This window comes from Giraffa tippelskirchi, chromosome 13, assembly GCF_054371585.1.
Source record: "Giraffa tippelskirchi isolate mGirTip1 chromosome 13, T2T-mGirTip1v1.2.pri, whole genome shotgun sequence".
Taxonomy (NCBI): domain Eukaryota; kingdom Metazoa; phylum Chordata; class Mammalia; order Artiodactyla; family Giraffidae; genus Giraffa; species Giraffa tippelskirchi.
The window spans coordinates 104,354,829-104,382,056 of record NC_137287.1 but is presented as its reverse complement, the minus strand read 5'-3'; the positions used below and the strand labels follow the sequence as shown (position 1 = coordinate 104,382,056).

The following is a 27,228-nucleotide window of genomic DNA, read 5'->3' as shown; positions in this document are numbered from 1 at the left end:
ACTATGCTCAGCCTCAGGAATCCTCAGAAATACTCAGACCCTAGGCCAGCTGCCCGAAGAGGGGGATGTTCACTCCAGTTCTTCCCTCATTAGAGCATCATTCCTTTGGTTCAGTTCTTAGAGGATTTTCTACCTCAATCAATAGCCACCCTAGAGAGATGTTTCATCTGGTCAGTTTCAAACAAATCCAAACCCAAGCTCTAAGGAAGAGACTACTTTCAGTTTGGTTGCGAGATCACTGATGGGTAAATCAAGATGAAGTTTCTCGAGATGAGGTTGGAGAGTTCCATGGTGACTCTCCCAGGCTTAACATCCTTACCATGTTTCTGGCAGGGGTCCCAAGCTGATCCTAGTAATAGGAGGTTGTCTGGATCCCTGAAACTGACAGCAAAGAGAGACATTAGAAGGTGCTACCATGAGAAGGATCTGTAGTGGCCATGGTTTTGCCAGGGACCTCTCTGGCCTCTGGTCCTGTCCCCCTCCCATTTCCCCAATACTCATCAATGACGGAAAGACCTTTAGAGACTGCTCATGTTTTCTAGATGGGAGAAGAGAGGCCCAGAGAGGGGATGGGACTGGTACAAAGTCACCAGAGAGCTGGTAGCTGAACTGGGATTTGAACCCAGGTGTCAGGATGCCCAGGCCAGGATTATCTTTCTGGTCATCTCCTCTGGCTTTTGCCATCATCATGGAGAATTCCATGGAAGCAGCAAGGGGGCTCATGGATGAGTGAGGCCCTCCTTGGCTCCCTAGGGGAACAACAGGCTGCCCCTCCTGCTTGACGGGGGTCTCATCTCCTTCCTGCCTCCTGCCTGGGACCCAGTCTTGGTGAGAAACCCAGAAGGAGGCAGAAGTGGCCCCAAAAGAGGCTATGATGACAGTCCGAAAAATCGACCAGGACAGTGTTCCTTCTCTGTCCAGCCCAGGCTTCCCACAGAAGACTTGGAGGTTTGGGATGAAATGGAAGCACAGTGACTAAACAAATTCTTTAAAAAATATTTTGGCTGCACTGGGTCTTTGTTGCGGTGCACAGGCTTTCTCTAGTTGCAGAGCACGGGCTCTGTAGCTCGTGAACTCAGTAGTTTTGGTGCTGGGGCTCTCTAGATTGGACACATGGGCTTAGGTTGTCCCGGGGCATGTGAGATCTTAGTTCTCCAACCAGGGATCGAACCCACATCCCCTGCATTGGAAGGCGGATTCTTAACCTCTGGACCACCAGAGAAGTCCAACAAATTCCTTCTAGACTCAGAAATCAGTTGGGTCTACTGAAAAGCTTCTCACAATACATTAGTGAAATATCCTAAGATTCTCACCTCAGTGCCCTTTGCCATAAAGTGGGATAGGGTGGGAACTTAACCACAATACAAAGAACAGCCTCCAAGGAAAGGGTCTGGCCTAGAAACCTAATGGAATGAGATATTTCAATTAATTGACCACCAGAGCGAAATACTTTAGGAATCCATCATAGTAGTCTTCCCTATTTGGTGACATAGCCTAGGAATCCCATAATACTGATCATCATGGAGTAAAAACAAAATCAGCAATTTCACTAACAGATTTATCATTATGGAGTAGGTGACTCTGGGAATCTCATGACAAATCTCTTCACCATGGAATAGGTTAGTTAAGGAGCCCCAGGTTGACACTGCTGACTCTGATGTGGGCTGCCCCCAGAACCCACTCACACTCACCACTATGGCATGGGCTGCTCCACACATCTGTCTCTAGCAAGAGTCACTATGGCATATGGCAGCCTGGACTCCCACCATCATCATCATCACCATGCAGTGGGCGATCTCGGGATCCCTACTGTGACACTGGTCCCTGGGGATTTGCCATCCAGGAAGTCAGCTTTAGTGCTGAGTGTTGATCAAAGCACGGAATCTGTGCCCGGTGGGCTGTCCATGGTCCCAAGATTTTACACTTGCTTTCAGGATTCTTGAGAAAGAACAGTTCAACATGAAGATGGAGGAGGGGTGGGGGGGATTGGGATATGGTAGTAGGGCTAGATATGAGAAGGAAAAAAGTTACGTTCAATCAGCCAGCTAATGTAAGAGGCCGGGAAGTGTTTGTCCTGGGAAAAACCAGAAAGCCCACGTTAACCGAGCACCTACTATGCCAAAGATCTGCATCTCTCATTTAATTCTCACAACAACCATGCAACATAAGGACCACAGATAGGGAAGAGAAGACTCAGTGGTGTGAATGGATTTGTCCAGGTTATACGGGGTGGCAGAACTGTTCCTAAAATCTGGACTTTTGACTCTTCTAAATAGCTGAGCGCTGGCAGGCAGAGGGGCTATGGATCCCAAGACCCCTGAAATTCCTACTTGTGAAACAAAGCACATTTCCCATAATTCAGGACTTCCCATTAGTGGAGGAAGGGGAGTTGGCAGTATCATGTTAATGCTTAAAAGAAGCTTGGAGCAGAAGAATGTATTTGAGGCCCCCATGGATCACTTCCCCATTCTCTGGTCCCCATGTATTGTCATGCCAAGTAACTAATCTGATTGTTTTAAATATTTAAGTCCAGGGCAAAGAGAAGTAAACCACCAGTGTTTTAGTTCCTCCTCTGCACTGGACAAATCACAGACATCTCCTCATTTAGTCACTGTACTATATTTCGTCACGCCAGAATATCATTGATGATTATTTAATGTGCCAGCAAGAAAAATTTTTAATTGCTAGTTAAACTGTGGCATACCTTTGAATACTGGACACACACCAATTTTAGAAATGTTACAATGTGAGGAAAATGTGTCTCAGAAGTGATATCTATGATAACTTTATGTTGTGCATGCTAAGTCACATCAGTCTGTCTAACTCTTTGCGACCCTATGGACTGCAGCCCATCAGGCTCCCTGTCCACGGGATTGTCCAGGCAAGAATACTGAGTGGGTTGCCATGCCCGCCTCCAGGGGATCTTCCCGACCCAGAGATTGAACCCCAGTCTCTTACATCTCCTGCATTGGCAGGTGGTTCTTTACCACTAGCGCCCCCTGGAAAGACCCTCGGATAACTTTATATGGGTATGATAATCACCCTGATCTGACAGGTGAGAGAACAAATGTGGAGAGGTAAGGGGATTTGTGGGGCCACCATTCGATGCTCATACCTGAAAGTCCAGGCAGTAATACAGCTCAGATGATGTGGGCACCCTGGAGAAATGAGGGTGGAGGTTCCTAAACAACTCAAAGGAGTGGAGATCTGATAAAGAGAGAGGGAGAGTGGTGGCAATGAGAAGGGAGGACAAGAGATTAAGTTGACTGAAACACAGCTTATAAAACCCATTCATTTGTCCCTGTCACACACAGACTTATCTGAAAGAAGATTATTAAAAAAAACTGCTGGAAAATACATTGTAACCCCAATGTCCTACCATCTTCTAGCACAAGAGAGTACAGCATTCTCACCTTGGCAGTTAGTCGTCCATCCATCCATCCATCCATCCATTCATATGTTCTTCTTATATCCCTTACCAGTATCTTTCTCCTCATCTTTCCATCTATCCACCTATCCATCCACATAATGTTCCCCTCTCCCTTCTTTTTATCCATCCATCTTCCATCCATCTTTATAGTTTTCTTTTTCCTTCCTTCTCCCATTCTGTTATCTATATATTATCTATACACACCGCTCCACCATTCATCTTCCCACACAATAGTAAGAGACCCTTCTTTCCTTCCATTCATCTGCTCACCCTCCTGTCCATACATGAACCCTTTCACCATTCATCCTTTTATCCAACCATCCTCTCTTCCTTCTTTCATTATTTTATCCATTTTTCTTTCCATCCATTCATCCATCTATCCCTCTATCACTCCATCATCTTTCATCTTTCCAGTTTCTCTTATATCCATCAATTATTTTTTAATTAGTTTATTTTCTATTTTTTAACTTTACAATATTGTATTTGTTCTGCTATACATTGACATTTCTGTCACTTCCAAAGCGATTCCTTTGGATGGATAAAATAATCCATCAATTATGTTATCTCTCTTTCCTTCTATTTCCTTTTCATCTATTCATCTATCCACTTAAATTCCCTTTTTTTCCATTTTCCTTCCATCATATTCTGTTCACATTTCCTTATATTTATCTGTCCACCAATCCATCCATTTCTCCACTTATTCTTCCATACATGTTTCCACTTATTTATACTTTTGTCCTTTGTTCCATTCATCAATGTTCTTCCCTTTCATTTCCAGCTCATATTCCAACAAAGTGGCAATAAATATAGAGGGCCTCCTCTGTGCCTAACTAGGAACTATGAAACACCACCAGAAAGAATATAATACAGAGGTCCCTGATCTCAAGGAGCTTCTGTTCTAGTGGAAGCAAAGAAGCAGACAATTATGAAACAGTCTGGCACAAGTGATGGATAGGTGAGCATGGGAGTCCTGAGGAAGGAATCATTCTACCTGGAGAGATCTGCAAAGGCTTTGGGGAGAACAAAACATCGGAGACACACCCTGAAGGGGTGCAGGAATTTTCCAGGTGTGGAAGAAGGGTGTGGGAAGTCATTGGGAGCAAAGCTATAACATCTCAAAAGGGCATGGATTGTATGGGATGGCTGAGATCCACAGGCTGAAGCAAGCAGCCCTTGAAGGGCACAGAGGAGAATAAGGAAAGATCTTGACTGCCAGCCTTAGGGGTTTGAACTTGGTACTCCTATGGAAGACTCTGAGCAGAGAGGTGTGATTCAGAAAAACCTCTCTGGAAGCCACGAAAGGGAGAAAACAGGAGTGGGTAGGTGGCTACTGCAATAGTCTAAGCCAGAGAGCAGGTCTCAGGCCCATAACACAACTTACGTTTTAGGAAGCTCAACTGTCGATTGATGATGTAAATCCAGAATCGGACCACTGGGCACAGCTGAAACACAGATGAGCAGAGGCCTGCGTGACAGGACACTTGGACCTCTTTCCATCCCAGCACAGCCCAGCCTTGGAGTAACTGGTTGTATAGAACTGAGTGGTTCTACAGAGATTTTTATAAACACAACACAAATCTTCCTCTTCTGCAGGTGTAAACTGCTTAGCACATGTCAATCCTAGAGTAAATGTCCCTTCCCCAGCCGCAGTGGCCTGGACAAAGGGCAGCACAACAAAGCTTGGAGAGGCTGGAGAGTCTGAAGACAAACTGCCTGCTCTGGCTGCCTCTCTGTGCCTCCAGCTGCAAAGCCTCTCCAGGGAACCTCTAGAGTCTGCCCAGGGCCCACTTTGTCAAACTCACCATGTTGGGTAGAGAGCTCTGCAGGATCTGTTTGAGCATGGCTTCTATGACTGCAGAGAGCTGGCTGGGGAGGGGAACAGGGCATTTGAAATAACAGCAGTTATCGCTGCTGCTGCCGCTACTGCTGCTAAGTCGCCTCAGTCGTGTCCGACTCTGTGCGACCCCATAGGCAGCAGCCCACCAGGCTCCGCTGTCCCTGGGATTCTCCAGGCAAGAACAGTGAAGTGGGCTGCCATTTCCTTCTCCAATGCATGAAAAGTGAAAAGTGAAAGTGAAGTCGCTCAGTCGTGTCCGACTCTTTGTGACCCCGGTTACAAATGTTTCCTCCACTCCAGGGTCTTGGAGTACTTGTAATATAAGTACTTAATATATAAGTAATATAAGTACTTGGCATATATTAACTCAATTTTGTTGTTGTTATTGCTGTTGTTGAGTCACTCAGTCGTGTCCAACTCTTTGTGACCCCATGGACTGCAGCACACCAGGCTCCACTGTCCTCCACTATCTCTCAGAGTTTGCTTAAACTCATGTCCATTGAGTCAGTGATGCTATCTAACCATCTCAATCTCTGACGTCCCCCTTCTCATTTTGCCTTCAATCTTTCCCAGCATCAGGGTCTTTTCTAAGAAATCAGCTGCTCACATCAGAAGGCCAAAGTATTGGAGCTTCAGCTTCAGCATCAGTCCTTCCAATGAATAGTCAGGGTTGATTTCTTTTAGGATTGACTGGTTTAATCTCCTTACAGTCCAAGGGGCTCTCCAGAGTCTTCTCCAACACCACAGTTCAAAAGCATCAATTCTTTGGCTCTGAGCTTTCTTTGTGGTCCAATTCTCAGATCCATACATGACTACTGGAAAAACCATAGCTTTGACTATATGGACCTTTGTCGGCAATGTGATATCTCTCCTTTTTAAAACACTGTCTAGGTTTGTCATAGCTTTCCTTCCAAGGAGCAAGTGTCTTTTAATTTCATGGCTGCAGTCACCATTCGCAGTGATTTCAATTCAAATCACGGTAATATTAAAAACACAAGATCACTTGAATCCCTGTACCACTACTTCCTGGCCGTGTGACCTTGTCTAATTTACATAACATCTCTGTGCCTCTCATATATAATACGTAAAATAGAGTTGTAATAAGTGAAAGAAAGAGGTGGGCTAGAGGACATTCGACCATCTCACCAGCAGGGCTCCTGCCACCTCATAAACAGGTGGTGTCTTTTACATTGTTTGTTTGTTTTTTTATGTTTGCTCTTTTTTTTTTAATTGGAGGTTAATTGCTTTACAATATTGTGGTGGTCTCTGCCATATATCAACACAAATCAGTCACAATTATATACATCCATCCATCCATCTATCCACTCATCATCCATCCATCCATCCGTTTATCCATGTATCCATCCTTCCAGCTACCCAAACTCCCACTCCTCCTCCCATTCATCTATCCATCCAACCATCTATGCCTCCTTTTCAGTCTTGTTCTCCAATGTATCTCCAGGTACAACTCTGTAGTGGCTGGCTCAATGTTTGTCGAATAAACAAAAGAACAAATGAATTATGATTACAAAGCAGCTTCTGTTCCCACACAGCTCACACACTCTCAATTACAGCGTAGTGTGAGAAGTGATATACTGGAGATTCCGCCCAGGATCTCTCATGTGAGGACAGATAAGGGACCATGCAATGTTCTCTACAGGCAGGACCACTTTTAGGGAAGACATGTGCTTCTAGCAAGAAACTACTCTCTTCTGTTTAGAAGCCTAAGTTCTGTGGGGGAGAGACCTGAGCAGAAGCTGAGATGAGAGCAGATGCTCTAGTGACTTGCTGGGATCCAGACCATGGCCCTCAGAGAGCTTGGTAACCGCCACTGAGCCTGGTACAATCCCCAGCTGCACCCTGCACAGTGCCCAGCCCTCCTGGCACAGCACTTACCCTGCTCGCATGAGCATCCTGGTGAAGACGAGCTTACAGTTCTGTGGAGTGAACAGGGCTGGGCTCGACCTGATCTGGGGCATCTCTAAGGGAACCTCAATGGTCACATCCACCTTGGAGCCACTGAGGAAGATCAATATCCTGGATGACACACACACAGTGAACAGGAGTGAGAGGATTGTGTGAACTGAGATCCCAGGGAACCTCCAGAGGGAAGACCAAGCAAGAGCAGCATAAGAAGTCATGGCCAGGGCACACCCTGGGTCCCAGGACAGTTCAGTTCAGTTCAGTCACTCAGTCGTGTCCGACTCTTTGCGACCCCATGGGCCGCAGCACGCCAGGCCTCCCTGTCCATCACCAACTCCTGGAGTTCACCCAAACTCATGTCCATTGAGTCGGTGATGCCATCCAACCATCTCTTCCTCTGTCGTCCCCTTCTCCTCCTGCCTTCAATCTTTCCTAGCATCAGGGTCTTTTCAAATGAGTAAGTTCTTTGCATCAGGTCTGGGGGCAAATCATGAGCTCCCCTTCTCTACCTCTGCAGCTCAGGCAATACTCTCCTCCCAGACCAAATGTTTAGGGCTGCTCTAAAGGCTTCCCTGAAGCTTGGAAACAAGCATTGGCATTTGTGGGTGAGAGATGTGGTCCAAATGCATATTTTTTAGTGATGCCTGCTGTTCCATATGTGGGCTTCCTGGGTGGCACAGTGATAAAGAATCTGCCTGCCAATGCAGGAGCTGCAAGAGACGCAGATTTGATCCCTGGGTTGGGAAGATCCCCTGGAATAGGAAATGGCAACCCACTCCAGTATTCTTGCCTGGAAAATTCCATGAACAGAGGAGCTTGGTGGGCCACAGTCCATGGGGTTGCACAGAGCCAGACACAGCTGTTCTGTATATATTTTAACTTAATTTTGTTTTTAAATATATATTTAAAAGTAAGTTAAATGCTTTCACTTTACTTTTGCATAGGTAATACATTTTTATGGCTCAAGAGTCAAAATACAGAGAAAGTGTACAGTCCCACCATACACATCTACACTCCCACACGTGCAATTTAATTTAACCTCTCTGAGCTTTTGTTTCCTGTTCTGTAAAATGCTCATGATAGCAATACCCCCCTTCTGAGATTATGGTGAAGAATATATGAGATAATTCATGAATGCCCTTAGCATTGGAATATATTTCCCTGGAATATATCAATATTGAAAGTGAAAGTTGCTCAGTTGTGTCCGACTCTTTGCAACCCCATGGACTATACAGTCCAAGGAATTCTCCAGGCCAAAATACTGGAGTGGGTAGCCTTTCCCTTCTCCAACAGATCTTCCCAACCCAGGAATCAAACCAGGGTCTCCTGCATTGCAGGCGGATTCTTTACCAACTGAGCTATCAAGGAAGCCCAATATCAATATTAGGTACTCAATAATAGTTATGCTGTCATCATCTCATCATCTCTTTGGCAGGCAATTTGGCAATACTTGCCAAAACTATAAATTATACTTCTGAGAATTTCTAAGTAAATAATTGAGGCTATGAACAAAGATTTGTTAGTCAAGATATTAATCACAGAGTTCTTTATAAGAGTGAAATTGGGAACAGCTCAAGCATCTGACAATAGAAAGATGGTTAAAATGTATCATTGTACAATGATGTGATGGAATAGTTATTGACATTCAAAATGATACTGAAAGAATTCTGGGAAGAACAGTCATTGTCTCTGGGTTGTAAATTTAGGTTTATGCTTTAACTTCCCCCAAGTTTGTTATAATAAAGAATGCAAAAATGGCAGAAAAATAATAGATGTACTCTCACAGCTGTCTTACTGTTAACAGTCATCCCTAAGGAGCTGAGGTGTTTAGGCAGATACTGTGAAGATTTCCTGGCCAAGGCTAAACGTAGCCAAGGGACATTGTGCTGGTGTTGAAAAACTGTCTACTACTTACGGAAATTCTCTTCCATGCCCCACTTCTCTAGCTATAAACATTACTCACCTTGGGAAGCTGATTGTCAGTCTGATCTGAAATTGCAGTTGGAAGTGGGTTAAAGGATAGACCTTCCATGATACCTGGATGATATCAAAGTTGATGATGTTGAGCCTACAGAATAGGGAGGGTGAGAGAAAGTGAAAAAGATGTTCCCAGGCCTCTCAGCTCAACACTTAAACTGCAGTGTGGCCTTTCTTCCATCCTGAGCCCTCCCATCCTCAATCTAGATTTCCATTCTAAGTCCCATTCCTACTAGCTCTAGATAAGGAAAGCATAAGCCAAATAACAGATGGTTTCAGTTAACTGAGGTACTAAAGGAGAGTTAGGACATCAAATCCAAAGCATCACTTGGTAACTATGGTGTTAGCTTATAATAAAGATGCTGTTTTAATCACTGGGGTATTAAATAAGAACTAAGGTTTCACTAGGAAGGGCTTCTGCTGCACCCCTTTCCAGGGCTGTTTGTAATTCAGTAGGGGCTCAGACAAGACTACATAAATCCAAGATATGACATCATAATGGAGGAATACTGGGTGCTAGGTTGACAGTTTGGAGAAGAAAGAGATATCTAATGTTGCCTTCTCAATGTCAACTTTCTACACAGGTAAGTGAGATCTGAAACTCACAGCAGAGAGTGATACCTTTCAAATACCTGGAACCTCTACTAACCAATGCTTTGGGGGAACTACTTTATAGCTAAAGGACTCAAACTCACCAGCTGTTGAGTTTCCCAAAAGGAACCGTGCTCTTTAGAACATCATCAATGTCATCAAGACTCCCATGGCCACAGATGCCCCCTAGAGAACTCTTGCAGAGCAAGCCTTCCAGAGCCAAGGACCCAGCTGCCTCCAGGAGGTGATCTTTGCCAGCAGGTAAGGTCTTGCTGCCCAGAAGGATCTTAAGTAGCTTTTCACGCTCCCTGATCAGATGCTGATTGTTGAGAAGGATGGCTCCCAGCAGCCCTTCCTGAGCCAAGATGTCTTTGTTGAGAGCATTTGTTTGGCTGGGAGGGTTTCCAGATCCCATTCCAGTGCCTCCTCCTGGACTGTCATGAGCCGGCAGAAGCAACACATTGCTGTTGACTGGTCTCCCATGTTGGGGAGTCTTGCCATCCACTGGGGTTTCCATGTGGCCAATGTTTCCCCATTTTACTTCTCCAGTGGAGCCAGAGTGGTCAGAGTTGCCATGTCCTGATTGTCCATGACCTAAGGATGTCCCAGCCTTAGACCTGCCATGATCATTATGTGACCCGCTTCTAGAGTGACTGTAGCTAACAGTTATTCCCACCCCTAAATGACCAGAATCTATGGATGATGCAGTCCCTGAATGAATATGATTAAATACCTTTCCTCCAAGCTGACCATTTCCTCCTACTGATTCAGCACCAGATTGAGCAGAGCCACCAGATGGTCCAGCCTCAAGCTGACCACTCATTGAACCAGCCCTAGACTGACCTGATGCGCCAGATGACCCAGCTCTAGGCTGATCCAGTCCTTTCACTGGTCTAGTTTCAGGCTGACTAAGATGACGACATGACCAATAATCAGACTGGCCATTGCTTCCAGATGATCTTGCCTCAAACTGATTGTCACCAGCAGATTTTTCAGGCCCAGGCAGACCATTTGTTGGCCTTGCCCCAGATTGGCCATGCCCTCCAGATGACCCTGTCCCAATTTGACTATACCCAGTAGATGACCTATTCCTAGTCATTAACCCTGTCCCCATCTGATCCAAACCACCAGATTTCCCTGACTCAGAATGATCATCCACTGCTCTGTTACAGATTGACTGTAGCCATTAGATAACCAAGCTCAAGATTGTCCATTTACTGACCCTGTCCCAGGCAGACCATAACCTCTAGAAGACCCAGCCCCAGCTGGATCATTCACTAACCCTGCTACAGATTGACCCAAACCACCAGATGATTTAGCCCCAGACTGACCATAATCATTAGATGACCTACCACCAGTCTGCTGCTGCTGCTGCTGCTAAGTCGCTTCAGTCATGTCTGACTCTGTGCGACCCCATGGACGGCAGCTCACCAGGCTCCGCCGTCCCTAGGATTCTCCAGGCAAGAATACTGGAGTGGGTTGCCATTTCCTTCTCCAGTGCATGAAAGGGAAAAGTGAAAGTGAAGTTGCTCAGTCGTGTCCGACTCGTAGTGACCCCATGGACTGTAGCCTACCAGGCTCCTCCATCCACGGGATTTTCTAGGCAAGAGTACTGGAGTGGGGTGCCATTGCCTTCTCCACCACCAGTCTGACCCCTCACTAAACCTGTCCCCAACTGACCCCAAACCCTCAATAATTCAGACTCAGACTGACCACTCACTGACTCTGTACTGGACCCACCATACTTTCCAGATGACCCTCTCCCAACTTGACCACAGACACTATGTGACCCAGTCAATGTTTGAACACTTATTAACCCTAACTCTGATTGACCAAAACTACCAGTTTTCCTTGACCCAAGTTCACCATTTATTGACTCTTCCTCAGATTGACTAAAACCACTAGATGACCCAGCCATAGACTGACCATAATTGCCAGGCATGGCTGCCCCAGACGTGAGACCACTTCCTCCAGGAACACCTGCATGATGGTCTCTGCCTGAGATGCCTGTACCACCCATGTTCTTACTGCCAAGGTGGGTGGGCAGCATGTGGTCAGAGTGGCCATGGCTCATCCTACCCTCTTGATCAGACTGTCTGGAGGGATTCCCTTCTTCGTGGCCTGAGGATCCTTGGCTGATCACAGGACTTTTGTCAGCAGAGTCTCAGCCACTCATTTCACTTTGACCAGGGTTGTGTATGGTGGCCTGATTTGTCACGTGCATTCTCATGGGTGGAATTGGAGTAGGCACAGCCATTCTCACTGCAGGTGTGGTCAGCAGGTTGGGGTTCTGGGGCCAGTCTGGGCGCACACTGACTTCCTTAGACTGGGCACTGTATTCCGCAAAGTCTTCAGTGTCAGTGTCTTTCAGATACACGAACTTCTGGTCATACTCAGGGAAGCTTTGGTCTTGGAAGTGGATGGCTCCTCTGCTACTTGAAGGACTCCTGATGGCTCCAGCCTGCCGGTTGCTCCCACTGAGAAAGCCGGGGCCAACAACACCACCATTGCCAAGCACCTGGCCAGGCTTGAGAAGGAGACTTCCACTTCTACTGCCTGCTGGGACAGACACGTAGGTGAGTCCAAGACCTCCCCTTCCCCTGTAGACACGTAGGACTATGGCGCTCAGCTCAGAACCCATTCTGTGCCCACGTCCAGGAATCAGGATAAGGATCACCCTTGCCAATTCGGAACAGAGATTCAGCCTCTCGCTAGTTTTTTTTTTTTTTCCCTGCACCATGCTGCTTGGGGGATCATCAGTGATTGAACCCACGCCCGTGGCAGTGAAAGCACGGAGTCCTACCAACTGGACCACCAGGGAATTCCCTCACGAGGTATTGTTGAGCACTTGACCCAGGAGGCAATGACAGGTCAGATACAAGGTGACCGCATTTGGGCCACCTATGATGGAAGAGAGAAAATGATGATACAGTTAAGCTCTGAGGACTAAGTGATGTGGTCTCATAAGGTATAGCTGTTTAGTGGTTGACAGCTTCCCAGATCTTAGTTTTAGGATCCTGGGAGATCCAAGGGACTTCTAAACTCTGAAATCAGTGGATGACATCTCTCCCCTTTTTATAAATCAGTTTTCTTTCTGCTAACTACTTTGCAGGGAGGTTGCTGTTTCTTGCAGCCAAACCATGTGCTGTGCTGTACTCAGTCGCTTCGGTCATGCCCGACTCTTTGCAACCCTATGGATTGTAGCCTGCCAGGCTCCTCGGCCCATGGGTTCCTCCAGGGGATCTTCCTGACCCAGGGATTGAATCCATGTCTCCTGCTCTCTTGCATTGCAGGCAGATTCTTTACCCACCAAGCCACCCAGGAAGCCCACAGCCCAACAATCCCTAAAGACAAAAATTGGCACAAGAAGTGAGGTTCCAGATAAGAAGACTTCAGAGAAAATATGGACCAGGCATATGAGGGGTTTCCAAAGAGCCATTCATTAAAGATTGGGAACTACAAGCCAATGAGGTGTGGTTCCAAAGTAAGTGTTAAACTTTCACTTGCAATCTCATAGGACTTAGATCACCAGAGATTAAAGCTAGAAAGATTTACTTGGGAACTAAACATAAGAATAGGAGATTATGTTGGGAAGGGTAAATTAGGAGTTTGGGATTAACAGATACACTCTAAATAAAATAAACAACAAGGACCTACTGTATAGCACAAGGAACTATAATCAATACCTTATGATAACATACCATGAAAAAGAATCTGAAAAAAAAATGTATATATATATACACAACTGGATCACTTTGCAGTACACCTGAAACATTGTAACTCAACTATAATTTTAAAAACAAAAGAAGACTATGTGAGACGGCAGAGAGGTGATGTGTGGTGTGTATTAAATATCTGATCTAGACCACCAAAGGTAATCTGAAAGGGATTAGGCACCTCTGGGGAAGGCAGTGGGCCTCCAAGTGCCGCCTCTATCACTTTGCAAATCTAAGAACTTCTAAGGAACTGACTTGGTGGCAGGTGCTAGCTGGTCCAACAGAGGCGAGTTTGTTTCTTCTAGAATCTCCTTGGAAGGAGCTCCAAGGAAGGATGGGATGACTTACCTGTTTGGGAATTGGAGCCTCCAAACTGAGCAAGACTGGTATAAGCAGGCAGCAAGGGAGAAGGAGAGCCCACAGAAACATTCCCATGATCGCTCTAGGCTCCGGTGGAAACAATGGTTGGTCAATAGGGCAACACTGATCTGGGATCTAGAAGCCTGGCCGTCTCATCCGATCTTCACCATCACTTTCATGTGGGGCTTAATCAAGCCACTCAATTTCTCTGAGCCTCCATTTCTTTATTTGTAACGCTAGAACTTTTACTTGCCCTACCTCTTGAGATGGAAACATGACCTTAGAGAAGCCCTTTTGAATGTGCAGTAAATTCTTCGGCACACAGGAACCTAATAACAGCTGGCATTTACTAAGCTTGTTATGTGCAAGATATTGTACTAAGGACTTTGTCTGCATCACCATATTTCATCTTCATGAGAACTTTATAAGTTCTATTGTTATGCCTTTTATTTTTTACAGTTAATAGTTCTATTTTATTTACTTGATTAATAGCTAGTTCTTCCACTGAACAGACATGCACACATAATGTCTCATATTTGCATGTTTAATGCAGGGTGGGGTAAATGAGGTGCATAGAAGTAAAATTACTTGCTCTGGACCACACAGCTGACAGATGGCAGTCAGAATTCAGAGTCTGGCAGGCTGGCCTGGAGCCCACACTGTGGCATGATGCTTCAGCTGGTCAACGTGGTTGAGGCAACAGTCACCATTTACATTTACATGTGCCAGTCCCCAAGCTAGGTGCTTTCCATTCACCATTTCACGTAATCAAATCCTCAGAACAACCCTGAGAGGCTCACCGTATTAACTCCAGTTTGCAGATGAAGAAATGGAAGGGAAAGGATTTGCTCAAGATCACTTGGTGGGTAATGATATCTAGGATCATGAGAGATGGTTATTGCTTGAATCCACTCTCTTATACTCGGTCTAGTAGATGAGGAAGACTGCATTTTCCAAAGATAGCCACAACTATATATTTATCTTGTCTTACATGTTATTACAATACTTTGGCCAACTGTGAAGAGCTGACTCACTGGAAAAAACTCTAATGCGAGGAAAGATTGCAGGCAGAAGGAGAAGGGGATGGCAGAGGATGAGATAGTTGGATGGTATCACCGACTCAATGGACATGAGTTTGAGCAAACTGCGGGAGATAGTGACAGACCAGGAAGCCTGGGGTGCTGCAGTCCATGGGGTCACAAAGAGCTGCACGCAACTTAGCAACTGAACAGCAACGTGTTATTACATCTGGGCTTCCAGGTGGCGCCAGTGGTAAAGAACCTACCTGCCAATGCAGATGTAAGAGATGCGGGTCTGATCTCCAGGTGGCGAAGATCCCCTGGAGAAGGAAATGACAACCCACTCCAGTATTCTTGCCTGGAGAAGCCCATGGACAGAGGCGCTTGGAGGGCTACAGTCCATGGGGTTGAAAAGATTCAGACATGACTGAGCGACTTAGTACACACATGCTATTACAATATTACTGATACTCTTCCCCACTGAGAGGTGGAGGGTGGGGGCTGGGATAGGGAGATGCTGGTGATTGCTAAAATGAATGCAGCACTACTGAAGTGATGCTCTGTGACTTCTGAGTGAGTGAAAGTCGCTCAGTTGTGTCTGAATCTTTGCAACTACATGGACTACACAGTCTATGGAATTCTCCAGGCCAGAATACTAGAGTGGGTAGCCTTTCCCGTCTCCAGCGGATCTTCCCAACCCAGGGATCAAACCCAGGTCTCCCTGGTTGCAGGCAGATTCTTTGCCAGCTGAGCCACAAGGGAAGCTCCTGTGACTTCTGAAGCTAAGTCATTAAAGAGACAGAACTTCTACTCACTCTCTGCAGGCACTTGCCCTCGAACCTCAGTCCCTGTGTTGTGAGGAAGCCCAGGCCAGACACAGAGTCCATGTATAGGAGCTCCAACTGACAGCCGCAGCTCCCTCACTGGAGTTGCCTGCCTGGCTCCCAAAGGCATTTAGATACTTTTCAAAACAGACTTTGTGGAACACACACACATACACACACACTGTGGATCCATCCTCAGGACTGCCAATTGAGAAGTCAAGGCCAGACCAGTGACTAAACTGAGCTGGATGGTGGGGCAAGGGACACAGGGTCGGTATCAGAGGGCAGTGGGCGAGGGTGGACCTTGTTCACCCCGGGGGAGGGGGAAACAGATATGGGATGGTGGGCCTCAGCTCTCCCGTGATGGTTGCTCATGACGTCTGGAACATCAGTGAGGGATTCTAGAAAGAATGGGCAGCCACGCTCCTCCAGGCCTTGGGCTGACCAGGGTGGAGGCACAAGCCGGTCCCCCTGGGGCCACTCCACAGGGCGGCACACACAGCCATTGCACAGGCAAGGGGACTTGTTTGGGGGCTGAGTGCACTCCGGGGGGAAGGGAGGCAGGTGAGAGGAGAAGCCTGGGTTCCTGGGGGATTTAATTTGACTTAGAGAAATAGAGAAAGCTGGTAGATATAACATGGGTGGATCTCACAAACACTGCTACCGCTACTGCTAAGTCGCTTCAGTTGAGTCCGACTCAAGGGGGCAGTCTGATTCTGCTTACATGAAGTTCAAAAGCACAGAGATCAGAAGACTGGTCACCACTGGAGGGCAGTGCTGAGCAGGGTAGGGCATAAGGGAAACTTTTGGGTGGAAATGTCCTGTCTCTGAGCTGGGTGTGGTTACCGGTGGATACACTTACTGCATGTAACTTAAACCTCAATTAAAAACATATGAAATTAGGACTTTCCTGGCAGTTTAGTGGTTGGGACTCTGTGCTTCTAATGCAGGGGGCATGGGTTCGATCCCTGGTCAGGGAACTAAGCTCCCACATGCAGTGCGGTGCAGCCAAAAAAAATAATACAATAAATTTAAAAAACTTTTTTAATATGTGAAGTAAAGAAAGAAAGATGGTGGGTAGGCAGGAGGGGTGATCTTTGCTCCCTGAGGGCTTTGCTGCCATGTTTCCTGGGCTCTGGGGCATTCGTTTGTCCCTCTGATTCTCTCTGAAGTCAGGACACATCTGACATCTGTTTTCTTTCTTGGTAGCACCTAGGAGGGGGTTGTCTCGTACAGCCAATGCACCTTCACTAGCAGGCTGCAGGTGAAGGAGGCAGGGATTATTCCTCCTAAGTAGGACAAATGGAATAAGACAGCTAGGACTGTTGTTGCTGTTTGCAGACACTCGTGTAACAGTCCTCACCCAGCCCCTCCCCTTGGCATCCAGCCGGCAGGAGCTCAGTCCTCCTTCTCACCTGGGACAGGTATGAAGCAGCCCAAGCCGCCCTGGGAAGTGGAGCACCTGTTCTCTTTGGGGCGAACAGTGGGGTCCATGGAACAGCTGGGCCACGTACTGGGCACCTGCTGAGAGCCAGGCCCTGCCCAGCACTCACCTCAGGTCATTTCTGGTGTCCCCTCCTCCCAGGTGGGCGGGTGTTCTGTGTCCTTCATATTTACCATAAATGAGCAAAACAAACACAGAATGTCCATGAGCTGACAGATCTTTGGTCTCTGGACAAGTGGGCTTTGACTTCCCTCAGGTATGGCGTTGGCTGTTTCACAGGCATATGATATATTAAAGGTTGAGGGAAAACATCTAAGGAAAAATGTCTATTCAGGTCTTCTCAGTTTTTAATTGGATTACTTCCTTTTTGGTAATAAATTGTATGAGCTGTCGTATATTTTGGATATTAAACCCTTATCAGTTATATGATTCACAAATATTTTCTCCCATTCAGTAATCATCTTTTTTTGTTGTTAATGGTTTCCTTTGCTGTGCAAAAGCTTTTAGTTTTGTTTGGCCTCATTTGCTTATTTTTGCTTTTATCTTTGTTGCCTAAGGGGATAGATCCAAAAAGTTACTGCTATGATTTATGTCAAAGAGAGGTCTCCCTATGCAAGATATGAAGGCAAACCAAGTGCCCAAAAGTAGGTGAATGGATAGAGGATGTCACACACACACACATATGTATATATGAATATTACTCAGCCTTAAAAAAGAATGGAATAATGCCATTTGCAACTACATGGATGGACCTAGAAAGAGTTTCATTCTTAGTGAAACAGACAGAGAAAGACAGATGCTCTGTTATCCCTTGTATGTGGAATCTAAAAAAATAAAACAAAGGCATGTATATAACAAAATGGAAATGGACTCACAGATACAAAGAACAAACTAGTGGTCACCAATGGGAAGAGGCAAGAGAGGGGTAAGGTAAGGGTATGGGATTAAGGATTAAGAGATACAAACCACTACGTATAAAATAGATAAGCAACAAAGATATATTGTATAGAGAAGAGAAATATAGCCATTATTTCATAATAACTTTAAATGAAATACAGCCTATGAAGTACTGAATCACTATGTTGTACACCTGAAACTATTATTATAAATCAACTATACTTCAATTTAAAAAAAACAAAGGTTGAGGGTTCCCATTTTGCAGACCTAGAAACTGAGGCCTTAGGGTCACCTGGCAGGTCAGTGACAGAACCAAGACCTGAAGCTGGGCTCCAGCTCCTTTCTCACAGCCACCTAGCTGCTGTCCAGGCTTCTGAGTGTGGGGACTGCAGGACCCTTACCTGGGATGTGGCTCTGGTCACCCAGGACCTGTGGGCCTCCTTTGCTTGATCACAAAGTGAGAGCCAGGAGTGGAGATGAGCTTAAGTAGTAGGAGGGCCAAGGGGTGGGCCAGGGATGGGGGCGGTGGGCAGATGGCCTGAGGAACCTGAGCTGGGCTATGGGGAGGACTGGCCACTTCTGGTTAATACCAGAATAGGGAAGGGGATGGTCCAGAGCCACGGCTCTACCCTGGAGCCCTGAGGAGGATAAGGCCATGAGATCGTCAACCTGGGTGGGAGCTGTGACTTCCTGAAACCACCACAAACCCGTATGTGTATGTGCCTACACACCTGTGTGTGTGCACTGTGTGTGTGAAGACATGTGCAACACCTGTGTGTGTGTCTACAGACTTGTCTGTGTGCGCACTGTGTCTAGTATGTGAATACATGTGTGCGCCTGTGTGTGTGAGTGTGTGTGTGTGCACCTGTGTGTGTGTGTGTGTGTGTGTGTGTGTGTGGCAGGGCTCTCTGGTGTGCTCATGTCTCCAAGGGCACATCCGCTAAGTTCTGGGAAGAAGCCACAGCTTTCACCTGATTCCCCAAGGCAACCTTTGCCCCTTGGAAATTGCTCCCTGCTCCGGGGCCACTCTCGTGAAGTCTCAGTTTTCTTGGAGAGAATGAATCGCTGACTTGGGGAATACTATCAGCCCTTCTGTGAGTGTCCCATGGTTCCTCAGAGAAATCTCAGAATTCCTAATGGGAACTGAGGGGACACTCTAAATTCCTGAGGGATGCTAACCTCTCCATATGAAATCTCTCTATTTCTATAAAATAGAGGTCTTTTATTTCCTTCTAAACAGAATTCTCGGTGTTTCCTGACAACTGGGCGTTTTCTCAGAAATACCATTGTTCCACAAGCATGTCAGAAATAACAAACGCTGGAGAGGGTGTGGAGGAAAGGAAATCCTCCTACAGTTTGTGAGAGTGTCAATTGGTGCAGCCGCTATGGAGAACAGTATGGAGGTTCCTCAAAAAACTAAAAATAGAGTTGCCATATGATCCAGCAGTCCCACTCCTGGGCATATATGTGGACAAAAGATGCACACTCTAATGTTCACAGTAGCACTATTTACAATAGCCAAGATACGGAAGCATCCTAAATGTCCCCTGACAGATGAATGGATAAAGATGTGTGCCACTTCTTTGCAACACCACTGACTGTAGCCCGCCAGGCTCCTCTGTCCATGGGATTCTCCAGGCAAGTATATTTGAGTGGGTTGCCATGCCCTCCTCCAGGGGAATATTCCTGAACCAGGAACTGAAACCTGCATCTCTTACATCTCCTGCATTACCAGGCAGGTTCTTTACCACTAGCGTCACCTGGGAAGCCCCACAATGGAATATTACTCAGCCATAAAGAAGAATGAAATAATTCCATTTGCAGCAACATTGATGGACCTAGAGATTATCATACTAAGTGAAGTCAGTCAGAAATAGAGAGATGAATACCATATGATGTCACTTTTATATGGAATGTAAAATATGATGCAAATGAACTTGTGTACAAAACAGAAACAGACTCATGGACGTAGAAAACAAATTTATGGTTACCAGTGGGGAAAGGAGGTGGGGGAGGGATAAATTAGGAGTAGGGGACTAACAGATACACACGACTGTATATGAAATAAACAACATGGACCTACTGGATAACACAGCACAGGGAACTATATTCAATACCCTGGAATAAACCTTAATGGAAAAGAATATATATTTTATATATAAAACTGAATTACTTTGCTGTTCACCAGAAACTAACACAACACTGTAAATCAACTATACTTCAGTTTAGGAAAAGATGCATGGGGGTAAAGAAAGAAAAAGAATGTCAGTGTCTCTGAAGAAGCCACACAAATTCTGTGGGCATTCCAGGGAACTTGTCAACATTCCTAAGGAATCTAGATGTACCTGGGAAATTCTGGTTCTACCTGAGAGAAGAACTACAATTTCTCTGGACATAGTAGTCATGCCAGCACTCTTCCCCTTCCCAAGGGGACACTGGGGGGATCTGGGAGTCCACAGGCTGCACCTGGAGTCTCCACCAGGATCTGAGGGTTGCCTGGGCTAGAAGCAGGACCTTGAGTGTGTCCCTTCTCATTTCTGGGTCTCAGGTTCCCCTTAGGTACTGGCTTTAGCGGTGCCTCCCTGATGGACAGGGTGGGTAACTTGCAAACTGCAAAGGGTGGTACCCACTGAAGCGGCTATTGTGGCCATGAGGATGGATGTCTCTGTTACTATTCACTCACCCTCACTGTGGCTCTCCCGGGGCCCATGCCCAGGGGAGAGGAATCAGAGGCGAGGCAAGTCAGCGTCCCCTGACCCCCATGGGCCTCTCCTCAGCCCATTCTCTCATCCCTCCCAGGCATCCAGGCTGTCCCACTGCTCTCAGGCGCCAGTGCTGTGGGAGCCTGGAGCCGGTCACAAGGACACGTGGGCTAGGTGGGCTGCCAGGGGAGGGCAGGCTGATCTGTGAGCTTCCTGCAGGCTCTTGGCCCATTTCACACCTCACACAGCAGAAGGAAGACAAACAGCCCCACCACGATGGAGTGATGCCAGGTCTGAGGGATGAGACAGCGTGACCAGGATGAGTCAGGGGTGAGTGTACGCAGAGCCAAAGAGCCAGGTGGCCCCTTGGGTAAGGCCCTTCCACCCTGGACGCCTCAGTTTGCACCATCTGTAAAAGAGACGCATCAGAGGCTGGAGACGGCCATCTGGGAGGGTTATCCGCTGACGGCAGGGCAAGGCAGCCTGGCCAGCTGCCACCCCCGCCTGCAGTCTGTTCATCCCCAGAGTCTAGATGCATCACCTGGGGAGGGGATGGGGGCTCCCTTTCCCTTTCTGGGGGCCTTACGTGGGGCATCACTCTACAGTCCTGAAAGACACACTGTGCTTTTTAATCAGACCAACATCCATGTGAGTAAATTCCACAGTTCTTTTCGTTTGTACTGAGTCATAGAATTTTTAAAAACCGTGTACCTCTCACACCCTTGAAGCAGAGCATACAGACATAAGTGCACACAGAGAAGCATAGAGCTGGGGGAGTTGGTGTAAAGTGAACCTTCCCATATGCTATGGGCTGAATTGTGACCACACACCCCCTCAACTGATATGGTGATGTCTTCACTCTTGTACTCAGAGCGTGACTGTATTTGCAAACTGGGTCTTTAAAGAGATGATTAAGTTAAATGAAGTCATGAGGATCGGCCCTAATCCAATAAGAGGGGCATCCTTGTGTAGCCAGGGTGCTCCATTCAATACTCTGCAATGACCTATATGGGAAAAGAATCTAAAAATAAAGTGGATATATATACATCCAACTGGTTCACTTTGCCGTATAGCAGAAAGTAACACAACATTATAAATCAACTATGCTCCAATAAAAATTAAGGAGAAAAAAAGACTGGTGTCCTTGTAAGAAGAGGTTGGTGCTAAGAGAAAGTCAAGGCAAGGAATATGAAGGGTTGACAGGAAGGGAGAGAAATTTTAGACACAGAAGTCAGAGAAGGCCTCACTGAGAAAATGACTTAGACAAGATAGCACAGGATAAGAGAAGCAGCTATAGTTATGTCTAGAGGGATGAACAATCTGGGCAGAGGGACAGCAGTTGCAAAGGTCCTGTGGTGGGAAAAGTGCTGGTATGTAGGAAAGATAGTTGGGAGGCCAGCAAAGCTGTCTTGAAGCTGACAAGTGGGAAAACAACAGAGGATGAGGTCAGATAGTCAATGAGAAACATGTTCTTCTTTGCATCCACAATATGATCCACCATGAGAAAAAATTTTTCAAAACTCCCTTGATTTTAAGGCACTAAATATTTAAAATAATCATTTAGGGACTTCCCTGAAGGCCCAGTGCAGGGGCTGCTGGTTCAATCCCTGGTCAGGCAGCGAAGACCCCACATGCCTGGCAGCCAAAAAATCAAAATATATAACAGAAGCAATATAACAATATTGTAACAAATTTAATAAAGGCTTTAAAGTGGTCCACATCAAAAAGTAAAATAATCTTTTAGATTATTCTTGTAGGAGATTAAAACATTTTTCTCTACACTTCTAGATTCTTTTGATTTGTCTATTAATTAAACTGACATAAGGTAGATTAACAGAAGAAAAATGAATTTAATTATGTATGTATGGGAGTTCCATAAAAATATAAGAAAGAAAAAGTGAAAGTCGCTTAGTCGTGTCTGACTCTTTGCAACCCCATGGACTATACAGTCCATGGAATTCTCCAGGCCAGAATTCTGGAGTGGGTAGCTGTTCTCTTCTCCAAGGAATCTTCCCAACCCAGGTCTCCCGCATTACAGGTGGACTCTTGACCAGCTGAGCCACCAGGAAAGTCCAACAATACTGGAGTGGGTAATCTATCCCTTCTCCGGCAGATCTTCCCGACCCAGGAATCGAACCGGGGTCTCGTGCATTGCAGGCAGATTCTTTACCAGCTGAGCTACCAAGGAAGCCCCAAAATATGAGAACCAAGGCCAAATGCAGCAGCTAACACCTCTATTCCATCATGAACTAAGGAACTGGATACTGGCCTGGGGCCCAAAGGGGAGGAGAGTAATTCATATAGGACAATAAGGAGAGGAGATGTTTGCTAATTAGATGTATGCCCTGCCATAGAGTTAAGTCATTCAGATAGAAGTTATCTCTGGTGGGGACTTCCCTGGTGGTCTAGTGGCTAGGACTTCGTGCTCCCAATGCAGTGGGCCCGGGTTTGATCCCTAATCAGGGAACTGAATGTCACATGCCACAGCTAAAAGTTTGCATGCTGCAACTAAGAAAAAAACAGATCCTGTTTGCTGCAATGAAAATCAAGGATCCTGTGTGCAGCAACTAAGACTCGGCACAACCAAATAAATAAATAAATACATTTTTTAAAAAATAATAATAATAGTAGATACTATTTTTTTTAAGTTATCTCTGGTAATACTTCTCTCTCTGAGCTAGGCCCCCTATTTAATTATTTTAAATAATTAAGGGAGAGGTGAAAGTTTTTCTTGAGTCTTTCTGGTGGGCTTGAATGCCTTCAGCTCAAAATAATCTACATGCCAAAGTGGGATATTTGAGGGTCACATATTCTGCTCCCCTTTGAGCTTCCCTGGTGGCTCAGTGGTAAAGAATTTGCCTGCAATGCAGGAGACCTGTGTTCGATCCCTGGGTTGGGAAGATCCCCTATAAGAGGAAATGGCAACCCACTCCGGTATTCTTGCCTGGAGAATCCCATGGACAGAGGAGCCTGGCAGGTTACAGTCCATAAGGTTGCAGAATTGGACATGACTGACTAAAATACTATAATCTATTAAATTTTTAAATAACAATTTAACACAGAGTAATATTGATTGAGAAATGAATGTTTTAATGAAATGAATGGCTTTTTCCCAATTAGCTGTTTTACCTGTGGATTACTTTACTCATTGCTAGAAAGCAGGGTTCAGCACCCATCAAAGACCTAATCTGCATCTTCAGAGAGCTAAGTGCCACGAACAATTCTGTATACTTTTTCAGCAAATAAGCAGAGAGGCATAAAAGGAGTTTTATTAAAACTGTGTTGCTCAATCTTTTGAACTGCTTTCAAAGTATATAACAAAAATCACGAGGGAATGTATTATCAAAAAATGTTTCTCAATAACTCCAAGTAGGTTAAGACTAGGAGCAATAATAACACTCCTCTTTTGTTGAAAGCAAATTGAAAACCACTTGGCTTGTTTCCTGGACATTGCAAGATCACTCACAGCCCATTTATTCCAAGCCCTGGAGGTGATGTTCCAAGGCAAAGCTCTTGAGTAGGAACTGGGGCAAAGAGAAAAATGCTTTATAATGAAGTTCTGAAGAAACATTAGAAGAAGGCAAGGTGGTAAGGTTTGTGGAAGAAGTTACTCTTGAAAAGAGGGTTCTGGGAATGAGAAGATAGAAAAGTTGGGAATCAGTAAATGAATTCCCATAAAAATCCTATAAATGAACCCATGGACAGTTTTCTTATAACTCTGCTGCAACCCACAGGACTCACAACATGGTGATGCATGGAAGATGTATCTGTGGATTCTGGGTTTAAATCCTTGTATTATCAGTGTGTTCTCAGACTGCTTAACTAACCTAAGTCTCTTTCCTCATCTGTAGAACGGGAGCAAGAATAAAGACATTAAAGAACAAGAAAATAAAGGGTTTGGCCATGTGGCACCCAGCACAAGGCAAGTGCTCAGAGGATCTTAGCTGCTCTTGTGATAAGACTTTACATCTCTCTTTGGTGGTGTTTTACCACCATTTTGCCATTATTATTCTCATTAATTAGACTATCTTGGGAGTGAGGGAGCCCAAGAGGCAGGACTTCTGAATCCCACCCTCAACCCAAGCAGCTCCACTCTCATCTGTTTTTCTATTTGGGCTGTCCAGAAACCCTAACTCATTTTTTCATCTTGGTTATACTATACTTTATTATCCCTGGTGGCTCAGACAGTAAAGAATCCACCTGCAATACAGGAGACCTGGGTTCGATCCCTGGGTTGGGAAGATCCGCTGGAGGAGGGCATAGCAACACACTCTAGTATTCTTGCCTGGAGAATCCCCAGGGAGAGAGGAGCCTGGTGGGCTACAGTCACGGGGTTACAAAGAGTTGGACACAACTAGGTTTAAGCCTTTCTATAGTACTTATTCCCTGGTGGCTCTGCAGTAAAGAATCACCTGCAATGCAGGAGACGCAGGTTTCATCCCTGGGTCAGGAAGATCCCCTGGAGAAAGAAATGGCTACTCACTCCAGCATTCTTGCCTGGAACATCCCATGGACAAAGGAGGCTGACAGGCTACGGTCCATGGGGTTGCAAAGAGTTGCACATGACTGAGCGACTAAGCACAATGATAGCTTATGGTGAATGACGTCAGATTCGTGATCTCCGAAGAAGGAGATTTAACTTCAGGACTGGGGACCAGGCTTGATCACGCAAGAGCTTTTGTGTTTTATTAAAGTATGAAAAGGGACAGAGAACGCTCCTGACATAGACATCAGAAGGAGGAACAGAGAGTGCCCCACTCACTAGTGTGACATGACTGAGTATGCACACACCTCAACTCACACTTAGTACAGAGTTTAAGCTGAGTTGTTTTGTTGTATAATCATCAACTCTGGGTTTAAAGAAAAAAAAAAATCTGTCCTTTTCTCCTCCTTGAGAACTCCAGACCCCTCTCTCCTCCTTGAGGATCCCAGACTTCTTATCAACCTACCTAGGAATTGACTTTCTCAACAACACAGCACACACTTGATTATACTATATTATACTATAGTGTGATGTGATCTCATTGAAGTTGATTAGGTCAATCCTAGTAGGTATTCTCATCAGTAAACTAACTGATGAGACAGTTCAGTATGAACACCCCTTGGTGCAACAATTATCAGCCTTACTCCCACCTCCTCTGATCTCTTTGCAGGACCCCACGTTGGGGTGGGCTTAAATGTCACCCCATCATCTCTATGGGTTAGGTTGGAAGCATGTGCACCAAAGTCAGGACAACCTGCATTTGAGTCTCTGCTCTGCTCTTCTGGCACTGGGTGACCTCAAGTCCTCTCTCTGAGTCTCAGTCTCCTCATCTGTAAAGTGGAGTCAGTGGTTGCACCTGCTCTGAAGTGCTGTTGTGATGCCTGAATGAATTGCATGCCAAGACCTTATCTCAGTGCCAAGCACCATCACGATGCTAGGCACAAAGTAAACTGGATCCACTGTTGTTAAGATTTGTACAAACAGCCCCATAGGCATGATCAGGAGGCCTCAGCTGCCATTGAGCACTGCCTTTTCACCAGGTAGCCCTGGCAAGTCATACCCATTCCGTGCCTCAGTGCTCCCCCCGTGAAATGGGAATCCCAATCCCTACTTCTCCTCACAGTTCTCAGGTAAAGGTCAAATTAGATCACAGCTACCACACATAACCCTCCAGTGGGAGAGAGGTTGCCCAAGTCTGGGAAGGGGCCCTGGGGCCCACATCTCCCACCCTGGACAAATGACAGGGCCCAGAGGCCAGGGGCTGTGTCTGGGCCAAGGTCCCAGGACTCAGCCTGGGCAAGAATTCCCAGGCTCCAGCTTGGCTCCCCAAGCAGTAGAGCTGCCTAAATTCAAGGGATGGTAGAGAGGGGAGGCTGTCCTACTCATGCACCCTGGAATATAGCAACTGCTTGGAAAATGATCGTTATAGAAAGGATCAGATGTGTGGCTCAAGATAGGGTAGTGAAACCATTTACCACAGATTGGGACTTGAATCCACGTGCTGGCATTTGAACCCAGCCAAAACCCTGCTTGGGACTTGAACCCACGTGGCTGGGACTCAAACCCAGCCAAAACCCACAATACCTGGTTTCAGAACCTAATGAAGCTCAGGTTTTTGATGTCTCATCACAGAAAGAATTCAGTGAGAGACAAAGCGGTGGAGAAGAAGTGGATTCATTCAGATGCAGAGAGAAGCACACTCCACAGACAGAGAGTGAGCCATCACAGAGGGCGAGTGCAGCCGCTATGAAATGTGGTGTGGTTAGTTTTTTTTATAGGCTGGATAATTTCATACACTAATGAGTGGGAGGACTATTCCAACTATTTTGGGGAAGGTGCAGAGATATCCAGGGTTTGGGCCACAGCCCACTCCTTGGTCTTTTAACAGTGCCTTGGAACTCTCATGGGACTTGAACCCATGTGTTGGCACTCGAACCCAGCCAAAACCTCTGAGTGTGTCATTTCACTTGCTGATTCAGGATCAAGGTCTAATCTTGTCTGCCATCTCGGTCCCATTTGCTTCTA

General features: G+C 45.9%; 1 protein-coding gene and 1 long non-coding RNA gene across 4 annotated transcripts; one reads left to right on the top strand and one right to left on the bottom strand.

Annotated features, from left to right (window-relative positions):
- Positions 1-205: 205 nt before the first annotated feature.
- Positions 206-11,419, bottom strand: LOC145531181 (uncharacterized). Of its 3 annotated transcripts, XM_081552949.1 has the most exons (7): positions 11,111-11,419; positions 9,863-10,352; positions 9,154-9,258; positions 4,812-4,872; positions 3,116-3,207; positions 1,692-1,938; positions 206-381 (listed from the first exon to the last, which is right to left on the bottom strand). In XM_081552949.1, the coding sequence occupies exons 2-4, from the start codon at positions 10,273-10,275 to the stop codon at positions 4,824-4,826; spliced, it is 567 nt and encodes a 188-aa protein (XP_081409075.1). In that variant the 5' UTR covers positions 10,276-10,352; positions 11,111-11,419; the 3' UTR covers positions 206-381; positions 1,692-1,938; positions 3,116-3,207; positions 4,812-4,823. The 3 variants fall into 3 exon arrangements, with proteins under 3 accessions (XP_081409075.1, XP_081409076.1, XP_081409074.1); XM_081552950.1 differs by lacking the exon at positions 1,692-1,938 and having other exon boundaries at positions 11,111-11,255; XM_081552948.1 differs by lacking the exon at positions 11,111-11,419 and having other exon boundaries at positions 9,863-10,449.
- Positions 9,679-14,197, top strand: LOC145531182 (uncharacterized). The gene is made up of 5 exons (XR_014072255.1): positions 9,679-9,751; positions 9,844-10,019; positions 12,130-12,334; positions 13,052-13,242; positions 13,780-14,197. It is a non-coding gene; the product is annotated as an uncharacterized LOC145531182 (long non-coding RNA).
- The last annotated feature ends 13,031 nt before the right edge of the window (positions 14,198-27,228 follow it).

Bases quoted from the DNA above. Each gene is read 5' to 3' on its own strand.
- LOC145531181 (XM_081552949.1), bottom strand. From the start codon at position 10,275: ATGGAAACCCCAGTGGATGGCAAGACTCCCCAACATGGGAGACCAGTC. The intron at 9,259-9,862 runs GTGAGTTTGAGT...CCTATTCTGTAG, and splicing joins TTTGGGAAACTCAACAGCTG to GCTCAACATCATCAACTTTG. The intron at 4,873-9,153 runs GTGAGTAATGTT...TCTGTGTTTCAG, and splicing joins CTGACAATCAGCTTCCCAAG to CTGTGCCCAGTGGTCCGATT.